The sequence below is a fragment of the Vicia villosa genome, linkage group LG6, assembly GCF_029867415.1.
Source record: "Vicia villosa cultivar HV-30 ecotype Madison, WI linkage group LG6, Vvil1.0, whole genome shotgun sequence".
Classification (NCBI taxonomy): Eukaryota; Viridiplantae; Streptophyta; class Magnoliopsida; order Fabales; family Fabaceae; genus Vicia; species Vicia villosa.
Genome location: NC_081185.1, coordinates 1,574,468 through 1,592,546, shown reverse-complemented (window position 1 = coordinate 1,592,546; position 18,079 = coordinate 1,574,468). Strand labels below are relative to the sequence as shown.

At 28.6% G+C, this 18,079-nt stretch overlaps 1 protein-coding gene across 1 annotated transcript; it reads left to right on the top strand.

Annotated features, from left to right (window-relative positions):
• Positions 1–8,019: 8,019 nt before the first annotated feature.
• LOC131608714 (uncharacterized) lies at positions 8,020–12,084 on the top strand. Its single transcript, XM_058880231.1, has 2 exons — positions 8,020–8,413; positions 11,518–12,084. The coding sequence occupies exons 1-2, from the start codon at positions 8,097–8,099 to the stop codon at positions 11,945–11,947; spliced, it is 747 nt and encodes a 248-aa protein (XP_058736214.1). The 5' UTR covers positions 8,020–8,096; the 3' UTR covers positions 11,948–12,084.
• The last annotated feature ends 5,995 nt before the right edge of the window (positions 12,085–18,079 follow it).

Genomic DNA, 18,079 nt, shown 5'->3' with positions numbered 1-18,079 from the left:
CTTTACATTTGAGAACTTTTCTTGAGCAATACACTTTTGTGAGAATTACATCACATATTTTTTCAAAATTTTAAAATTATTGGTGTATGAGTTCTTTTACTTATAAATGTTCAAATCTTCTATTTTTAATTAATATGATATTTCTGCGTACTCCATTGCATTTTAAGTGGATTCCAAGATTTTACTTTTGTTTACACTTCAATGCATTGATCTACAAATAAATTCAATTAGCTGACTTTTCAAATACTATATGACAATGACCTTACATCTAAGTTTTATTTAATGATTACTTTACCGATTAAGTGTGTTCATTGGATCAATAAAATATTCAAAGTCAATATTAGAAAAAACCCAAATAAGAGCAGTTTAATACTAAATGAACAGCTACAACAACTACCTTAACGACAACCATATATTGGTTTAGGTTTGTATTACTATTTGTTAAAGTACGTATTTAGGTAATTTAAGAACATCACTAAGCATGAAAAGTAATTTAGTTAGTAATGAGATGGAATTGCACTTGCATAGTGTATTTGTTATTTTATTCATAATATAAATAAAAAGTAGTATAGTGCAATTTTCATGCCATTATTCGACAGTGTTTGTGTGATGTGAGAGACAAAGGGCGGTGCAAAGGTTCATGTTGGGTTTAGAAAGAATATGCCGAATCATCTAACATGCGGCTTGTATCACCAACATTATTATCCTATTATCGTATGGCATGTGGCACTTGAAATTTTAGATTTAATTTATTAGTATTTTGTAAAGTTACTAGTCAGAGACCCGTGCTTCCGCACGGGTGATTTTTTTCTGGTGTAGTATTTTTGTAATGATATGTATAATATAAATAAAAGGAATTATAAGCAATATGCATAATTAAAAGGAATTGTTTTACTTGAATAGAGTTAGAGTTTTATTGATTGCTTTGTTATACTCCCAATTCTTTGAAAAGCGAATATCCATAGGAATCGTTTTGAAATTTGAAAATAAATACTTTAGTTTTCAAATAAAAGTTATTATTGTTTAAAATAAAATAGGCATTGTATTGAAAGTGGCCCTTAAGATTAAACATTATTATCGTATTCATGTGCTAATTTTGTGTGTAATAAATGACCATATAAAAAAGGACATGTGAGTTGGAGAAAAAATAAAATTTTAACAAATGCAAATGTAAAATTTTAAATATAAATGAAAAATATGAAATAATTTACTTAATTGTAAATTTAACAATAATTATATAGAAAATAATGATCCACAAAAAAATGTTTAAGATAGGTTAAGAACACAATAGCAAAATTGGGTCAGGTAATTTAATAATTGACGGTCCAACAACAATTAAAAGAAAATGTTATAGATCACTATGGTTTAATTATAAATGAAAAATGATCATATAAATTCAATTATATTAAATAATCATATAAAAAAATACTATAAGATGGAGATAATAAAAATGAAATATTAACATTTAAAAATAAAAATTATCTCTCAATTAATAGTAATTGTTAATTAAAATAAAATAGCTACTATGTTGATAATGACCCGTGAAATAAAAAAATAATTTGATGCGATATAAAATATGTTTAAACATCGATTGGTTATACTTCTCTTAGACTAAAATTTGCTTTTTAATAATTTTGTTAATAATTAAAAGAAATTATATATATATATATATATATATATATATATATATATATATATATATATATCTATATATATATATATATATATATATATATATATATATATATATATATATATATATATATATATATATATATATATATATATATATTCATAATCAAATAATACTAAGGTGTTAAATTTAATAATTAAAAAATACCAAAAAAAATGTGTAGTATTTTAAAAATTTAAGGTGTCAAATTTTTTAAATCTTTTTATTATTATTTTCTTTTTATTGTGATAATTAAAAAAAATGCCCAAGAATATGTGTGGTATTTTAGGATGTCTTATTTATTTTGATGTTGTTAATTTAATTTTTTTTTTAATTTTTTTTTTTGAACTAGTTCATCAATATAATGCATTTATCTTGGTCAATAAACTTTGGGTGTTTTTTTTAATGCTTGATGCTATGTCTAAACTTTTCATGATTTAACTTATTGGACATCTTTGTTAGGGCTTTAGCATGTCTTAAACTTGATAATCTTATGCTTGATGATTGACAATGACATGCTCACATGTTTACTTGATTCAAGTTTTGAGGTCTTTGTTTTAAGTATTCCTTCAATATAACATTGTTTGCTTCCATGCTTTAACTTTGGCTTATAACATGACATGTGCTTCTTTTTGCTTAATCCTTGTAGTTGAGTATTGTATTTGAGTTTTTTCTTCAAGTCTTGTTTTGTGCTTAAGTTGTGGTTTGCTTTTGAGTTTTTATTTAGTATTTAAGATTTGTTTTACTTAGGTGTTGTTGATCATTACTTGTGTTGATTCACATGCTCCCTTAGGGTTGTTTAGTCCAACTTAATCTTTGATTAAGATTTGGATTGAGCTAGACTTTAAGATTCTATCCAAATATGAAAACTTCAAATAAGGTTACCTAATTCAATCCAAACTTTAGGATCATTGATGTATGATAACTTTAGGTTAGATTTTCCGTTTTCATCTCAACTTTAGGTCCATCTTTGCATGACAACATTTAGGATCAAGTTTCCCATTAGACTTTGTTTCTTTTCTTTTGCATTGTATCCTTTAAAACAAAAACATTTTCTTAAAAAAAAAATCCAAAAATACTTAATGAAAATCCAAACCCTTTTAAAAAATAAAGGTGTGAAAATAGTAGTGCCCCTTGGATGAGGGGCCACTTACTATTCTCCCCTAACAAAAAATACTCCAATGAAAAACTTAGTGGAAGAAAAATTTTCAATGGAAAACCATTAAAGAGTAGAGTATGCTCCAGTGAGGATGATAGAGCCTGACCAATATACATTCTGGTCTTCTCTCTCTCTCTCTCTCTCTCTCTCTCTCTCTCTCTCTCTCTCTCTCTCTCTCTCTCTCTCTCTCCCTCTCTCTCTCTCTCACACACACATTTTAATTTTCATGTTTAGATTATCGTTTCTTAGTGTAGTTTATCGTTAATTCATGTTGGTAACAATTTATTACATAAGTTTAGATTTTTGTTAGAATTAAAACTTATTTGTGTTTTAGTGTTGATTAAAATATGTGGACTAGTGGTGTTAGAATCCTACAATAATTGAATTTTTGTAAAGAACACATTTCGTGTAATTTACGAATTATCAATTGAATATAATGTGTAACTTTTTGTGTATTGTCTTTGAACAATATGTGATATTTGTGAATTGTGTTTTTATAATCGTGATCCGTGATTGATTTCCAATACAAGCATAAGATTTCTATTTTCTCTTTAAGAATTTTGCGCGTTTGAACACCTCTGATATCTCTTTTTGAAAAACATTAAATTGTTTAAAAGGGTGTATTCACCCTCCTCTAGATTGTTCCTCTACTCCATTTTCCTACCAATATGATTGGATAGATGATGAAACTAAAAATGCTTCATATGATCTGAAGGCGAGGAACATAATTATCTCAGCTTTAAGCATGAAAGTATTCCATTCAATTTCACATCATAAGAGTTTACAAGCTATGTGGGATGCTCTTTAAACCCTTTATGAGGGAACTGGAGATGTTATGGATTCTAAGATCAGCATGATAACAAAGGAGTTTGAACTTTTTCGTAAGAAATCTGGAGAATCTGTGGATTCCATGCAGACTTGATTCCTCCACTTAATCACCAAAATAAACAAATTAGGAAAGTCCTTTTATAAAAAATATTGTGCAAACAAATTATTAAGGTCTATGTGTAAGGAGTGACAACCAAAGATTATTGTCTTAAAAGAATGTAACGATCTTAGTACTTTAGACATATCAAAATTGTTTGGGAAACTTGTTGAACATAAAAATGAGCTGAAATGACTCGCGAATAGCGAAGTAAAGTCGAAAAAGAAATAAATAATAAAGGAAGAGAAAATGGATTTTTCTTTGAAATCTTCGTCATCTAAAGCAAAGAAATCAAAGGAAGAAAATGATAATTCTGACGAAGAAGTTCCTAAAGAATAGGAGATGGGTTTATTCGTTAAACGCTGCAATCGATACTTGAAAAGAAATAAGCTCATATATTCTGACAAAGGTTTGGTAAATTTCAAAAAGACTCACCCGCCCGAAAGAGAACACAAGAAAAGGATGATGATATCATATGTTATGAGTGAGGAAATCAACATATTATAGAACTACTTGTCCAAGTCTCACTAAGCATAATAAAAAAAAGGATAAGGAAGTCTACAAGACGAAAGACAACGACCAACATCTTAAATTTCCACTCAGGTTAAGCAGCGACCAACAAAAAGACAAATGCAATTATGCACTCACCCTATAGAGCTGAGAAAATGGCTTAGAGGAAAAATTTATGGGTCATGCATAAGGCCTAATGCCCGTGACCCATAGAATACAAAGATCCATCACGTCACTCGCGAAGTAGGTATGATATCGTGGGTTAGAGGGAAAAAATCTAAATCCAAGATCCATCTAACGGATCTCTGCTCTGAATCTTGTCTCATTTGCCTTTGAATTTGTTCCAACCCACATGCTTTTTTCATGTCTTAATCTACAAAGCTTGTATCAAATATTGAACCTCTTTCCTCTCGATAATTCATAACTCATGTGCCTCCAACGAACCAATCAGATCTTCATGTTTCATGGTTTCAAGATTGTTGGATTCTTGAATATCTATGATAACGTGATCAAAGTGAGAGGTTAACGTATGCATTAACTTCTCAACTATCATCTTGTCGGTAAGGGACTCACTATAGCCTTTCATGAGATGAAGAAGATTTGGCACCTTCGCGACATAGCCTGCAAGCTTTTCTTCTTTTTCCATCAGCAGTAATTCGTATCGCCTTCGTAACATCTATAATTTGACAATTTTAACCTTCTTAAATCCTTCATAATACTTGGCAAGAATATCACATTCCTCCTTCACAGATTGAGCATGAGAAAGTTGATCAAAATTTACCGCATTTACCGCCAACTGAATATAATACGCAGCCTTGCAATCTTTCTTCTTCGCATCCTTGTGAATGACTCTCTGAGTATCGGTTGCATTGTCAGCAAGTTCAATGACACCATTGTTAACCACTTCAAGGGTTTTATGAAAACCAAACAAAGACTTCATCTACTTGCTCCACCGGTTCCAATTTTTACCGTCAAAGATTGGAAGAGAATTCATAATGTCATTAGTATCATTCATCTTTGCAGCGATTGATTAACAACCCACGATCTCAGAAAAACGACCACTGACGTCTGATTCTTGAAAACACGATCAAGAACCTAACAGGAACTCTAAATATCAGATTGTAAGTGCGTGAGTCACTTTTAGTGAGGAGAGAAACAATAAAAAATAAAAAGTACTATTATTGAATTTTACAAATTAAATATATATATTTTGGACTTGTACACTAAATAACAAACAAACTGTAAACTCTAATCAACTAGTGTTTGAGTTTGAATTTCTTAATTTGAATTATTATCTAAACTCTTAAATTTGACTATAGTACTAAAACAATTTTTACATACATATAAATTAAATATATTTTCTTAAAATGCACATGCAATTCAATTCACAAGTTATCTTATTTTATCATATCCATTCAAATTGTGTGACATATAGTGCCAAATAAGAAAAATAGAGCAAACTTTAAAAACACCAATTTGACACTAATTACAGCCATACATTTAATTCTATAAGTTATTAGATTTAATAATTCCTCTACCTAAGGTGTCACTATGTAATTAGTAACATAAGAAATCCATCGTGTGTGATTGGTGTTCAAGGTTTTTGTTTTTGTTTTTGTTTTTGATTATATATGTGATAATGTTGTTAGCTATATAGTTACGTATGATAATAACTTTTTTTCGAAACATGTTTGGTTAATTTTGATGTTGTCACGAAATTTAAACTAATACGTAAACTAAACAATTAGGTAAAGATAAAGTACAAAATTAGGTATTTCATCCACAAGTTAATAATTTACAAATTTGTGACAATCATGCATGCCAAAATATAACTCAAAAGACGTATCAAGTTGTGGTTATATAGTTTCACTAACACATTGGATAATGTCACAATTGCTTTTAATTACATTTTAAGGGAACAATGTACCTTCCCTAAATAAACCTACATATGTATACTTTTTCTTTTTATACATAAAGGGGCAATGTAGCATCACCAAATACACCATTCAATTCAATCCAAGATAATAATAAAAAGCCTTTTTAAATAACTCATTTGAACCATTTGTAAAAAACAAAACAAAACAAATCAACTTTCGGTTCTTATAATACAAAACTATCCAATCAAAATTTAATTCTAAAATTATATATTTTTAAACAAAAGGTTATATTATTATAATAAATTAAATACATCATACAATGTTTTAAATTAAATTTGGAGTTTCAAAAGTATACCATTGTTACTCCATTGATTCAATGTAGGACAAATGAAACTCACTCGTTTAGCTTACTAATGAGAGCTAATAAGAATCTTTTATAAATGAGTTGCATATGAATTTTCTAAGTTTGTTTTGTAAGTTTTTAACTCATTTCAACTTTGAGCATTCTGCGTACTTAAAGTCAATTAATGACCATCAATGCTCATTCTCCCTTGTCTGATTTTGGTTCATAAAGACCCTAAATCTGCTTTGTCTATATAATAAAATTATTTTAATGGATGTTTCATATCTCTTTTAGTCGGGCTTAGCTTAGTCGAGAAGGTTTCAATATTAAGGGTTGAGTTGGTTCAATGAATAATGAAGGCTCTTGGTCAAGCTCTTGCTACTCAGACGAGGTCTTGCTACTATTGGCTAAAATTTTAATAGTCTTGGACGGACTCTTGATACATGGGAATGTTTTTGATAGTTGGTTGAGCTTTTGATACTCGGATAAGCTTTTAATACGATTAGGCAAACTCTTGGTTGATCTCTTGATAGTCTTTACCTAGCTCGTGGTACTCACTCGAGCTCTTCATAGTCGTAGCCTAGCATTTGTAGTCTTGGCCTTGGTAAGCTCTTGATCGAGCTCTTGATAGTTGTGGCCTATCCCGTGATAGTCTTGGCCTTGGAGAATTATTGCTCCTCTTGGTCGAGCTTTTGATACTCGGGTGAGATCTTAATATTATTGGGTGAGCTCTTGATAGTTGGGCGAGTTCTTGCTCCTCTTATGCGAGCTCTTGATAGTTGGGCGAGCTCTTGCTTCTCTTGGACGAGCTTTTGATACCTAGGCGAACTCTGGATAGTCTTGGCCTAGCTCATGATAGTCTTAGTCTTGAGTGATCTCTTTCTCCTTTTGGGCAAGCTCTTGATAGTTAACCGAGCTCTCGATGCTCAAACGAGCTCATATTACTATCGAGGGAGCTCTTTTGGTCGAGCTCTTAATAATTGGGAAAGCTCTTAAGACTATTGAGAAAACTATTGATACTTCGACCTACGATCATACCCTAGTATCATTATAAGATAACAATAATATAATAGTCAATGCACTAGCATAAATCAACCATATATACTTGAACTCCTTTTGCAAATATAATAGAAAATACTTAGCTATGCAAACATAAAGAACACAAAATACTGTAAAAATGTGATTTGACGGAATACACGTAACAAATGTGAAATATTTTAAATAGATATTTCTCATATTTTAAATGGATATTTCTTTTTTTCTTTAATTTAAAAATGTTGACATTTGCTAAGGAAAACAAATCTTACTTATAATTTCTTAATTATTTTAAATATACTTTAAAACAACAACTAATACTAATACAAGTAACAAGAAAATATTCAATTCAAATATCATAGTCAACCAAAATAATTATCACTCTTGTATGAATATATATAGTAGATCATAAAACCGACAACACGACGCTGCTACCGCTAGCATTAAATTAATTAACTACAAAATATTTTAAAAAAATAAATAATATTCAAAGCGAAAGTGTTACATTTTAATGTCAGTGGTGTCGTTGTTATAGTTACAGTTTCGGTTTAAAAATAATAATAATATCAATATTAATGGCGCGATGGTGGTGGAAAACGGCGGCGATAGTCGCAATCGCCGCCTTATTATTAAGATCCTACGGCGGCGAACTCATCGGAGTTGGTTGGGACAGAGAATCATTGCTGAAATGGATGAGCGATTTATCTGATAAATTAGGGATTTGGGCGATTCCTCTTTACATCTCCGTTCACACAATCTCCATCGCTCTTTGTTTACCTTCCGCCATTTTTCTCGAAACCGGTGCTTCTCTTCTCTTCGGATTCTTAACGTCTGTTGTTTGTGTTTTCTCGGCGAAGATCCTTGCGGCTTCTCTTTCGTTCTCGATTGGCAGGTAATGGATTTTTTTTTCAGATCTAATGATAGTTTAATGGTTTTGCTTGTTAGAGATGGTTAGAGATTTGTTAGGATTAGTTTGATTAGTTATGAGTTAGTTGTGATTAGTTGTTGTTGAATTGAATCTGTTGTGTTTGTTTATGTTTTTGAACTCTTGTGGTGATGTGAATTTGATGAGGAGAAAAAAAAAAGGAGTAATTAGGGTGAATTAGTTTTAGAGTTAGTGCATTGGTTATGAGGCAAGAAAAATTGATTTTGAATGACTTAATTTTTTAGAGTCAAATATATTTATGTAAAAGAGACAAACAACAATGAAGTCTATGTTTAATTTCACGTTTGAGGCATCTAGAATAGATTGCGCACGCCTAGAATTGATTTTGACGTGTTTAATTGATCTTTAGCAAAATTGACTATGCTTTTAAGAATTGATTCTATTTGAAGTTAGGATTTGTAGCTTTTGATCAAACATGATTTTTAAACTTTAAATGTGATTTTTTTACAATGTAATTTATTGTCCAACTCACTTTTGCAAGAATTTCTCCAAACATAAACCACTTTATATTTAAGTCACTTTTATCCAGAATCAATTTTACATAATCAATTCCCTGAAAATCATTTATGTAAAATGGATTATGTTATTGATTTTGAATGACTTAATTTTGAGTGTAAAATGATTTATGTTTGAATATTTATGTATTAAGTGAGTTGAACAACAAGTTCTTTGAAATAACCACGTTTAGACTCTGAAACTACAAGTCTTAGCTTCAAGGTAGAATCAATTTAGCGTGTGTGTTTAGTTTTGCAGTGGAAAAAATTGATTTTGAGTGAATCGAGTCCGTAAATTTGGCTAAAGTGAGTTGAATGTAAAGTGATTTATGTTCGGAAAAATTCTTACAAAATTGAGTTGAACAGTAAGTTTCAGTGTAAATTTCATGTTTAGACTTAAAAGCTACAAATTCTAGCTTCAAGTAGAATTAATTCTAGAAAGCAGAAATAATTCTAATTGAGAGCAAACAAACAAGTCAAAATCAATTTTATACATCCAGAATCAATTCTAAATAACCATGAAACCAAACATACACTTAATTTGAGAACAAACAAACATGTCAAAATCAATTTTATACATCTAGAATCAATTCTAAATAACCATGAAATCAAACATACACTTAATTTGAGAACAAACATGTCAAAATCAAATTTTACATCTCCAGAATCAATTGGGACTGCTCTTAACATGGAACCAAACATTAATAGTCCAATGAGAATCTCTTATTTTGTAGTTATTTTTTAAATTGGTGTTATGAAGTGAGATTTTGATATGATGATTTCTAATTGGATGTTGGGTTAAACTAATTTGTGGTTAGATAATTAGATTGTATATTATTCGTTAAACTCTTTGATGATACCTAGCGTTTTAGTTGTCAATTTGTCTTATTTAAACCAACAATTAAGTGATTAAGTTGTTATAGGTAGTTAGGAATTTTATTGATAACTAATAAGCTCTTAAGTTTAATAAACTGTTTGTGTTTGGATGTGTTCTCATTGTTTATTTTTATACCTAAAAAGTAGAATTTGAGATTGATGAGAAGTCAAATTGTATTAGGAGAACAAAACCTGAAAACCGGCTCTAAAGTAAACTGATAAATAAAGAGCAAGGACACACCCGATTGGTTACGAAGTTTGGCCAACTGTGCTTACGAATTTGACAATAATTTCATTATCAACAATATGTGTCATACTCAATAGATAGGGCAATGAGGAGTAAGCTCTACTCTACATAAGCTCTGTCCATAACCTAAATTAAAATAAACTGAAACGGGAAAAACCTATATGTAAGTTTTTCCAAAATTATAGTGTCTATGTCATTAAGTAAGCCTAAATAAGCTCTTTTGTACATCAACTTATAGGCAGTTGGAAATAGTGGTCTTGCTATTGGAATTAAAATTGAAGACTATGTTTATATGATATCAGGGTTTTTAATATGCTACTGTAGTTTTCTACTTTATGATTTATTTGTTTTAAATTTTCAAAGTTATTCACCACAGTTTTTGAAATCAAATGATTGGTTAAAAAAATTTTGAGATGAAAGCTTACCAAAGCAGCGGGAATAAGAAATTCTCTTTTGTTGTGAGTCACCAATCTTGTTTATCACGATTATTCAAATAGACAGAATTGGAATTTTGATTTCCTAATATTGTGTTTAGAAAAGGACTGCTGGAACATTAGGATCTTACTATATTTGTTTTTTTTGTTGATGGTACACTTTGGGCCCTTTTTGAAGCATCTTTTATGAAAATATTCTATGGTATTGTAGGGTACTGGTGTGCTAATGCTTAAGCTATATTCTTATCTTTGGTCTTTGTGGTTACTTTTTTGCTTTGCATTTCAATAAAACTTTTTCTCTTACACAAGTCAAATAATGAAAGGAATTTGTAAACTTTTGCTCCATCATGTAAAAGAATAATTTGTGCTTTTCTTGCATGTGGTTAATTTCATAAATAAGCATATTTGGATTTAGGAAATTTTTATCAAATATCTAATGTTGACTGTTGTGTTTAGTTCAATGTTGTTTTTTTGTAATTATATTCAATTTGCCTTACAATTTTGTTGGAAATTTAGATTAGTTGGTTGAAATTCATGTGTCAAAAACCAAAGCCCATATTGCTGATATTAGATTAACACATCTTTGTGGACACGTATTGGTGTCGATTATGCAGTACCATTATGTAGCACCAACACTTCATATTAAAGACATGTCCGGTGTCTGACTCATGTTGGTGTCGATGTGTGGTGTCCAATTCATATTGGTGTCGATGTGTGGTGTCCGACTCGTATTGGTGTAGATGTGTCAGTGCCGCGTTTGTGTCACTTTCTTATAAGCAAAAACTTACAGTGTCGTCCATATGTTAATGATGTATTCTTCATTCAATGTTCTATAAGTAATTAGTCCTCTTAAATAATTATCGATGTTGACGTATCAATTTGGCGTCTGGCGTTTACGACAGAGTCAATCCTTTTCAAGTAACAACTAACAAGGACACTCATATGTTAATAATGTTCTTTCCATTAGATGTTCTAAATTTGTCATTTTGGTTTCTTCAGGTTAATATTCAGGAATTCAACTTCAGCAATGGACTGGGCTCAAAGAAACAAATACTTCAAAATCCTCTCAAACGGAGTTGCGCGAGACGGTTGGAAGTTTGTTCTTCTTGCCCGATTCTCACCTGTGCCATCCTATATTATTAACTATACCTTAGCTGCAACCGAAGTTAGATTCTTTTTGGATTTTCTTCTCCCTACCGTTGTCGGATGCCTCCCCATGATCTTGCAGAATACATCTATCGGAAGCCTCGCCGGTGCAGCTGTTGCTACAGCATCCGGCTCCAAGAAATCTCAATTTTGGTCTTACTTTTTCCCCATAGTCGGTATTTTATCTAGTGTACTTATTTCTTTGAGAATCAAGAAGTATTCATCTCAAATATCAGTAACCGAAATCTCTTCCGACAAAGATAACGCCGCAGAATCAAAATAATAAAACTGCATTTTTACGAAAAAAAAATGTTAGAATACTAACTGTATGAACGAAACAATAGTGAAGAGACTATTTTTGGTATGATTGTCATATTTTTCTTGTTAGCATTAACATTGATATGACTCATTAAAGTTTCATTTTATGTCTTGATTTTCATTTAATCTGGTAGTTGAACTTCATTTAGGTTATGTGAACTTTGTGATTTTTCTCTTGAGGCCTTTCTTTTCATAGAGTAGTAGGTGGTCCTTAGCAAAAACTGCACTTGAATGAATCTAGGGTGTTTGACTATTCTTGGTGGTTGGTGTAGGGCACCAATCTTTTAAAACTAAAACTCAGATTTAAGATCTAGCAGTAGAATACACAGCAATTTGTCATTGGGGAGGGAAAACTGTCATCATGATGCAGTTTAGCATTATGAAAAGTTTTGTAAGAAAAAAAGTATTTGAATAGGAGTAGATTTTTTTGTTGTACACTGGCACACTGTGAAGCAAATAAATGTCTGTACAACTACAGCTGTAAATAATTGGCAACACGTTTGGCTTTGGCTTTATTAAGTGTGAAGGAATGGTACACTGCAATACGTACAAAAGAAGAAAAAAAAAAGTGTATTTTAGTTATTTATCCTAGTGGGGAAAAAAGAGAGCTATATCCATTACTATTGAGAAAAAGTGTAGATGAATTTGAGTTATAGTTTAATAATCCACCGGCATACTGGTTAGTTGTTGTTTTGGTGGTGGAAAGCGTGTGAATTGCTACAAAGAAGCATGATTGAGTATGTGGAATGGAACACACAATCTAAGATATAGATGGCGTGTTACTAGTTAGCCGTTACTACTAAGAGTAGACACCATTGTCAAAATGTATAACTCTATTATTAGGTGAAGTTCAAATAGGAATTATATATTTAATACTATGTTTGGTTTGGTGACAGTTTCATAGATAGAATCATGGTGAAAATTCACATTTACTTAAAAAGCTATCTTTTGTAGTTTTTCTGAATCCCGGCTGAAACACACATAAACTCCCAACACACATAAACGGAGTTTGGTGGCTTAAAAGCCAAACCAAACAGGCACTAAATCACACACGGCACATAATATTAAGTTATCAAATTTAATGGTATTGAATCATTGGTTCACTGATCGAATTACTGAGTTATTGGTCGAATTGCAATAATTCAGTTGAATAAATTGGTCTCTATAACAAAATTATATAGTAGTTAAATCGATAGTCAGATGACTCGGTCTTTAAAAAAATCATGGCACTATAAAATTTTAAAATATTATAATTTTACTAATTTATTCTTTAAATTCAAGTTCAAAAATATTCATCACATGTAATAAAATAGCATAAAATATAAATTCAAATAAATATTGAACAAAGACTAATTGCAACTTAATAATAAAATAACATGTCTAATAAATTTAATTTAAGGAGGAAAAGTTCTTTCAAATAATTTTAAATAAAGTTTAGATATATTTTAATTCTATTTTTAAAAAAATTTATCAAAACGATGTTGCTTTGTTAAAAAAAACAAGTATTTAAACTTCTAATTTTTTTCAGATCAATTCACGTCGGTTTAATAATTTATTCGGATCAACAATCAGATTAAATCGGTAACTTTTATATTTCTAATCTAACCGGTTCAATTGACCAATTCAAACCAGTTTTTAAAACACTAGTTTATAACCGGTGCTATTGACATGACATGTTTAATTTAAGAGGTTAAAGGTAGTGCACTGACAGTGTTAAAAAGTTTTACACTGTCATCCAATAGAAACAAATTGTTTTGCCATGTGATATAAGTTTTTTTAAAATTACAGTCTGACTTGTCCTGATTCATGGTCGTGATTGGTTGACAGTGTAAAAATTTTTTACAGTGCATCACCCATTTTCTCTTAATTTAATTTAAATATATAATTAAACAATGATGATGATAATAAAAAGTGAAATACCTTGGAAACAAACAAAATATAGAAAATGTAGATATTTTTAATTAAAAATAAGTTATTTATCAAGGTTAGGATTTTAACAAGAGATAGTATCTACTTTAATATCTGAAAATTTTCGTGTAAAATTACTTCCATATATCAAAAGAACTTATTCTTTTATATAGTGTTTAAAGTCATGTTCTTACTTTTTTTCTGATGAAAAGACATCATTGGTTCAAAATATTGTTTTTTCACACGTTTTCAATATGTCGGCAACAATTAAGTTATCTTTTATATTTGATAATAATAAGAAGTTAAGAACAATATTTTAGTTTTGTTCTTTATTTATGTTATTTTATATTTAAATTTAATCCTAATTAAATCCTATTTATCATTTGGGTATTTTGGGTAGTTACGCTATGGAAATAAACTTCAAAGCAAGGGGAAAATACAAAGAAAGGGTGTATATGCAAATATTAGGTGAAAAGTAGTAATATACTCCATTATTGTATTTACTCTATAGGTTTGTTTTATATCTTTTCTCTTCAAAGTGCACTAAGTTCATAATTAATTAGTTTTTTACATTATACTTGTACATCTATAATTTACACCCCTATATTTTATAAATAAATTATTTATACGAATTTTTATTTATTTTATAAAATTTTCAATTTTTAGAGAAAATTTACTATTACATTTTTTTGAAAAAAAACAATGAATTTATTAATTGTGTTTAATTTCTAAAAAGTTGTTTAAAAGTTAGTTTTTGAAAAGTTTTGAAAGGGAGTTTTTAGAAGGTTGCGTTTATATTTTGAAATGCGTATAATACTTTTAAAATGTTTAAAAAATAATATATTACATTAGCCATCCCCTTCAAAAAATAATATAAAAAGTTTAAACAATAATATCTTAAAATTATATTTTTTTTAAGTAACAAACATATTTTAAAATATAGACGCAACTCTCCAAAGTCTTCCCGTCCAAAATTCTCCAAAAATCAACTCCCAAATTGTTTCTAAGGATAGTTATAAATATTTTGACAATGATACTATTTGCACTTTAGTTGAAAAATATTATCTTATGGATTTCAATAAACAAGAGAAGATTACTTTACAATTTCAGCTTCGGTAATTTCTTGTTGATGACTGTCGATTAACATATTTGAAGAATTTATCAACTATTCATAAATTATGTTCGTGTTTAGGAATAAAATTTACTTCTTGATTGATAAACTACTCCGTCTTATCCCGACTATTCCAGTTTCTACTGTGATAATTGAGAGAATTTTTATGGCAATGAGAATTATCAACATATAAATTCAAATAAATTTTGAACAAAGTTTAATTACAACATAAGTTGAATACTAATATAATTTGTCTAATAAATTTAATTTTAAGGAGAAAAAGTTGTTACAAATAAATTTTGAATATAGTCTACTAATATTTTTCTAAAAAAACAAGCATTTAAATCTTCGATTCTTTAAGTTTTTTTACTGGCTTTGACCAGTTTACACCAGTTCAATAGTTTATTCGATCAAACAATCAGATCAAATCGATGACCACTCTGATCTCCAGTTCAATCTATTTGATCAATTCAATTTTTAAAAATTAATTTTTAACTAGTTTAATTTAAATACATAATTAAACACATGATTATGTTAAAAAAAAGTGAAGTACATTGGAAACAAACAAAATATATAAATATGTAGATATCTATAATATAAGAAAATTAATGGTTGTGGAAAAGTCTAAAATACCCTTATTTGATTTTTTGCCACCACATTAAAATTGTGGTTTTTTGGTCTTTGTACCATAAAGTTCTTAATTTTATTATTAAAATAATACAACTCTTATATTTTATCAAACTTATCAAATCTCTCTCTATTCTCTATTTTTTTCTCTTTCATCACTTTCTCACTTCTTTCTTCCAAAAAAAATCTATCAATCTATAATATAAGAAAATTAATGGTTGTGGAAAAGTCTAAAATACCCTTATTTGATTTTTTGCTACCACATTAAAATTGTGGTTTTTTGGTCTTTGTACCATAAAGTTCTTAATTTTATTATTAAAATAATACAACTTTTATATTTTATCAAACTTATCAAATCTTTCTCTATTCTTTATTTTTTTCTCTTTCATCAATTTCTCACTTCTTTCTTTAAAAAAAAAACTATCAATCTCTAATCTATAATATAAGAAAATTAATGGTTGTGGAAAAGTCTAAAATACCCTTATTTGATTTTTTGCCACCACATTAAAATTGTGGTTTTTTGGTCTTTGTACCATAAAGTTCTTAATTTTATTATTAAAATAATACAACTCTTATATTTTATTAAACTTATCAAATCTCTCTCTATTCTCTATTTTTTTCTCTTTCATCACTTTCTCACTTCTTTCTTCCAAAAAAAATCTATCAATCTATAATATAAGAAAATTAATGGTTGTGGAAAAGTCCAAAATACCCTTATTTGATTATTTGCCACAACATTAAAATTGTGGTTTTTTGGTCTTTGTACCATAAAGTTCTTAATTTTATTATTAAAATAATACAACTCTTATATATTATCAAACTTATCAAATATCTCTCTATTCTGTATTTTTTTTCTCTTTCATCACTTTCTCACTTCTTTATTCCAAAAAAATTCTATCATTCTATAGTATAAGAAAATTAATGGTTGTGGAAAAGTCTAAAATATCCTTATTTGATTTTTTGCCACCACATTAAAATTGTGGTTTTTTGTCTTTGTACCATAAAGTTATTAAATTTATTATTAAAATAATAAAACTCTTATATTTGATCAAACTTATCAAATCTCTCTCTATTCTCTATTTTTTTTCTCTTTCATCACTTTCTCACTTCTTTCTTCCAAAAAAAATCTATCAATCTATAATATAAGAAAATTAATGGTTGTGGAAAAGTCCAAAATATCCTTATTTGATTTTTTGCCACCACGGGAAAAAAATATATTATTGATCTAAATATTTTAGTATACAAAAAATATATTATTGATCTAAATATTTTTATATATGAAATAATCAATTATTAATCTAATTTTTTTTAACATTTTTTTTTTAAAATCAATGATGTATCCAAATTCGCGTAACCGAACAGAACCCGTGCGTATGCACGGGTTTGTTACTAGTTTTTAATTAAAAATAAGTTATTTATCAAGGTTCTGATTTTAACTAAGAGATAGTATTCACTTTAATATCTGAAACATTTCGTGTAAAATTACTTCCAATAATCCAATAAGTAGAACTTTAAAATAAGTAATTTAAAAATTAAAAAAAAAACATAAAATCAATATAGGAAACCTATAAGGAAAAGAAAAATAAAATCAGATAAACCTAAGTCATATTCTTCCTTGTATATGAACATTTTTAAGAATTTACCAATAAATATCAAAAGAATAATATAGTGTATAAAGTCATGTTCTTACCTTTTTTTCCTTATGAAAAGACATCGCTTTGTTACAAAATATTGTTTTTTCACACATTTTAAACGTGGTTTTTATATTTGTAATAGAAATATGTTTCAAGTGTTTTTAAAGTTAGTCATTTTTATTTTTCATTCTTTTAAAAAAATTGTTAAAGATTAGTGTCTTTTAAAGATAGGAATTTTAATTTTTGGTCTCTCCAATTAAAATCGTCGTTAGTTTAGTCACTAAACAGTAAACGTTGCTAAAAATCGTCGCTAATTCAGTTGTCAAGTTGTAAAAAACATCATTAAGTTGCAGGAGGGATCAAATGTTAAAATTCCAAAATTTAGAAGAATGATTCATTAACAAAATTTAGATGAGAGACTTTAAACATATTTAACCCTTGATAAGATTGATAAGAAGTTAAAAGCATTATTTTAGTTTTGTTCTTTTATTTATGTCATTTTCTATTTAAATTTGATCTTAATTAAATATTATAGATATCGGGTATTTTTAGATAGTTATGCTATGGAAATAATCTCCGGAATACATAGAAAAGGGTGAAGGGTGTATATGCAAATATTGGGTGAAAATAGTAATATATAGAGTAAAATTTTAATATGGATAGAATTTGAAAATAAATTTCGGTATTTATTTTTGTAACCGGAACACTTGTAAAATGAGTTTTGGTTTACATATAAATAACTTTCGAAAGATTAGCAAAAAGAGTTTTGATTTTGGTTTAAAAATTTTAATATATCGAAACACTTGCCAAATGAGTT

What these genes read in the sequence shown, in the direction of transcription:
- LOC131608714 (XM_058880231.1), top strand. Translation starts at nt 8,097, where the DNA reads ATGGCGCGATGGTGGTGGAAAACGGCGGCGATAGTCGCAATCGCCGCC. An exon ending in CTTTCGTTCTCGATTGGCAG is followed by an intron (nt 8,414 to 11,517) that starts GTAATGGATTTT and finishes TGGTTTCTTCAG; the next exon opens with GTTAATATTCAGGAATTCAA.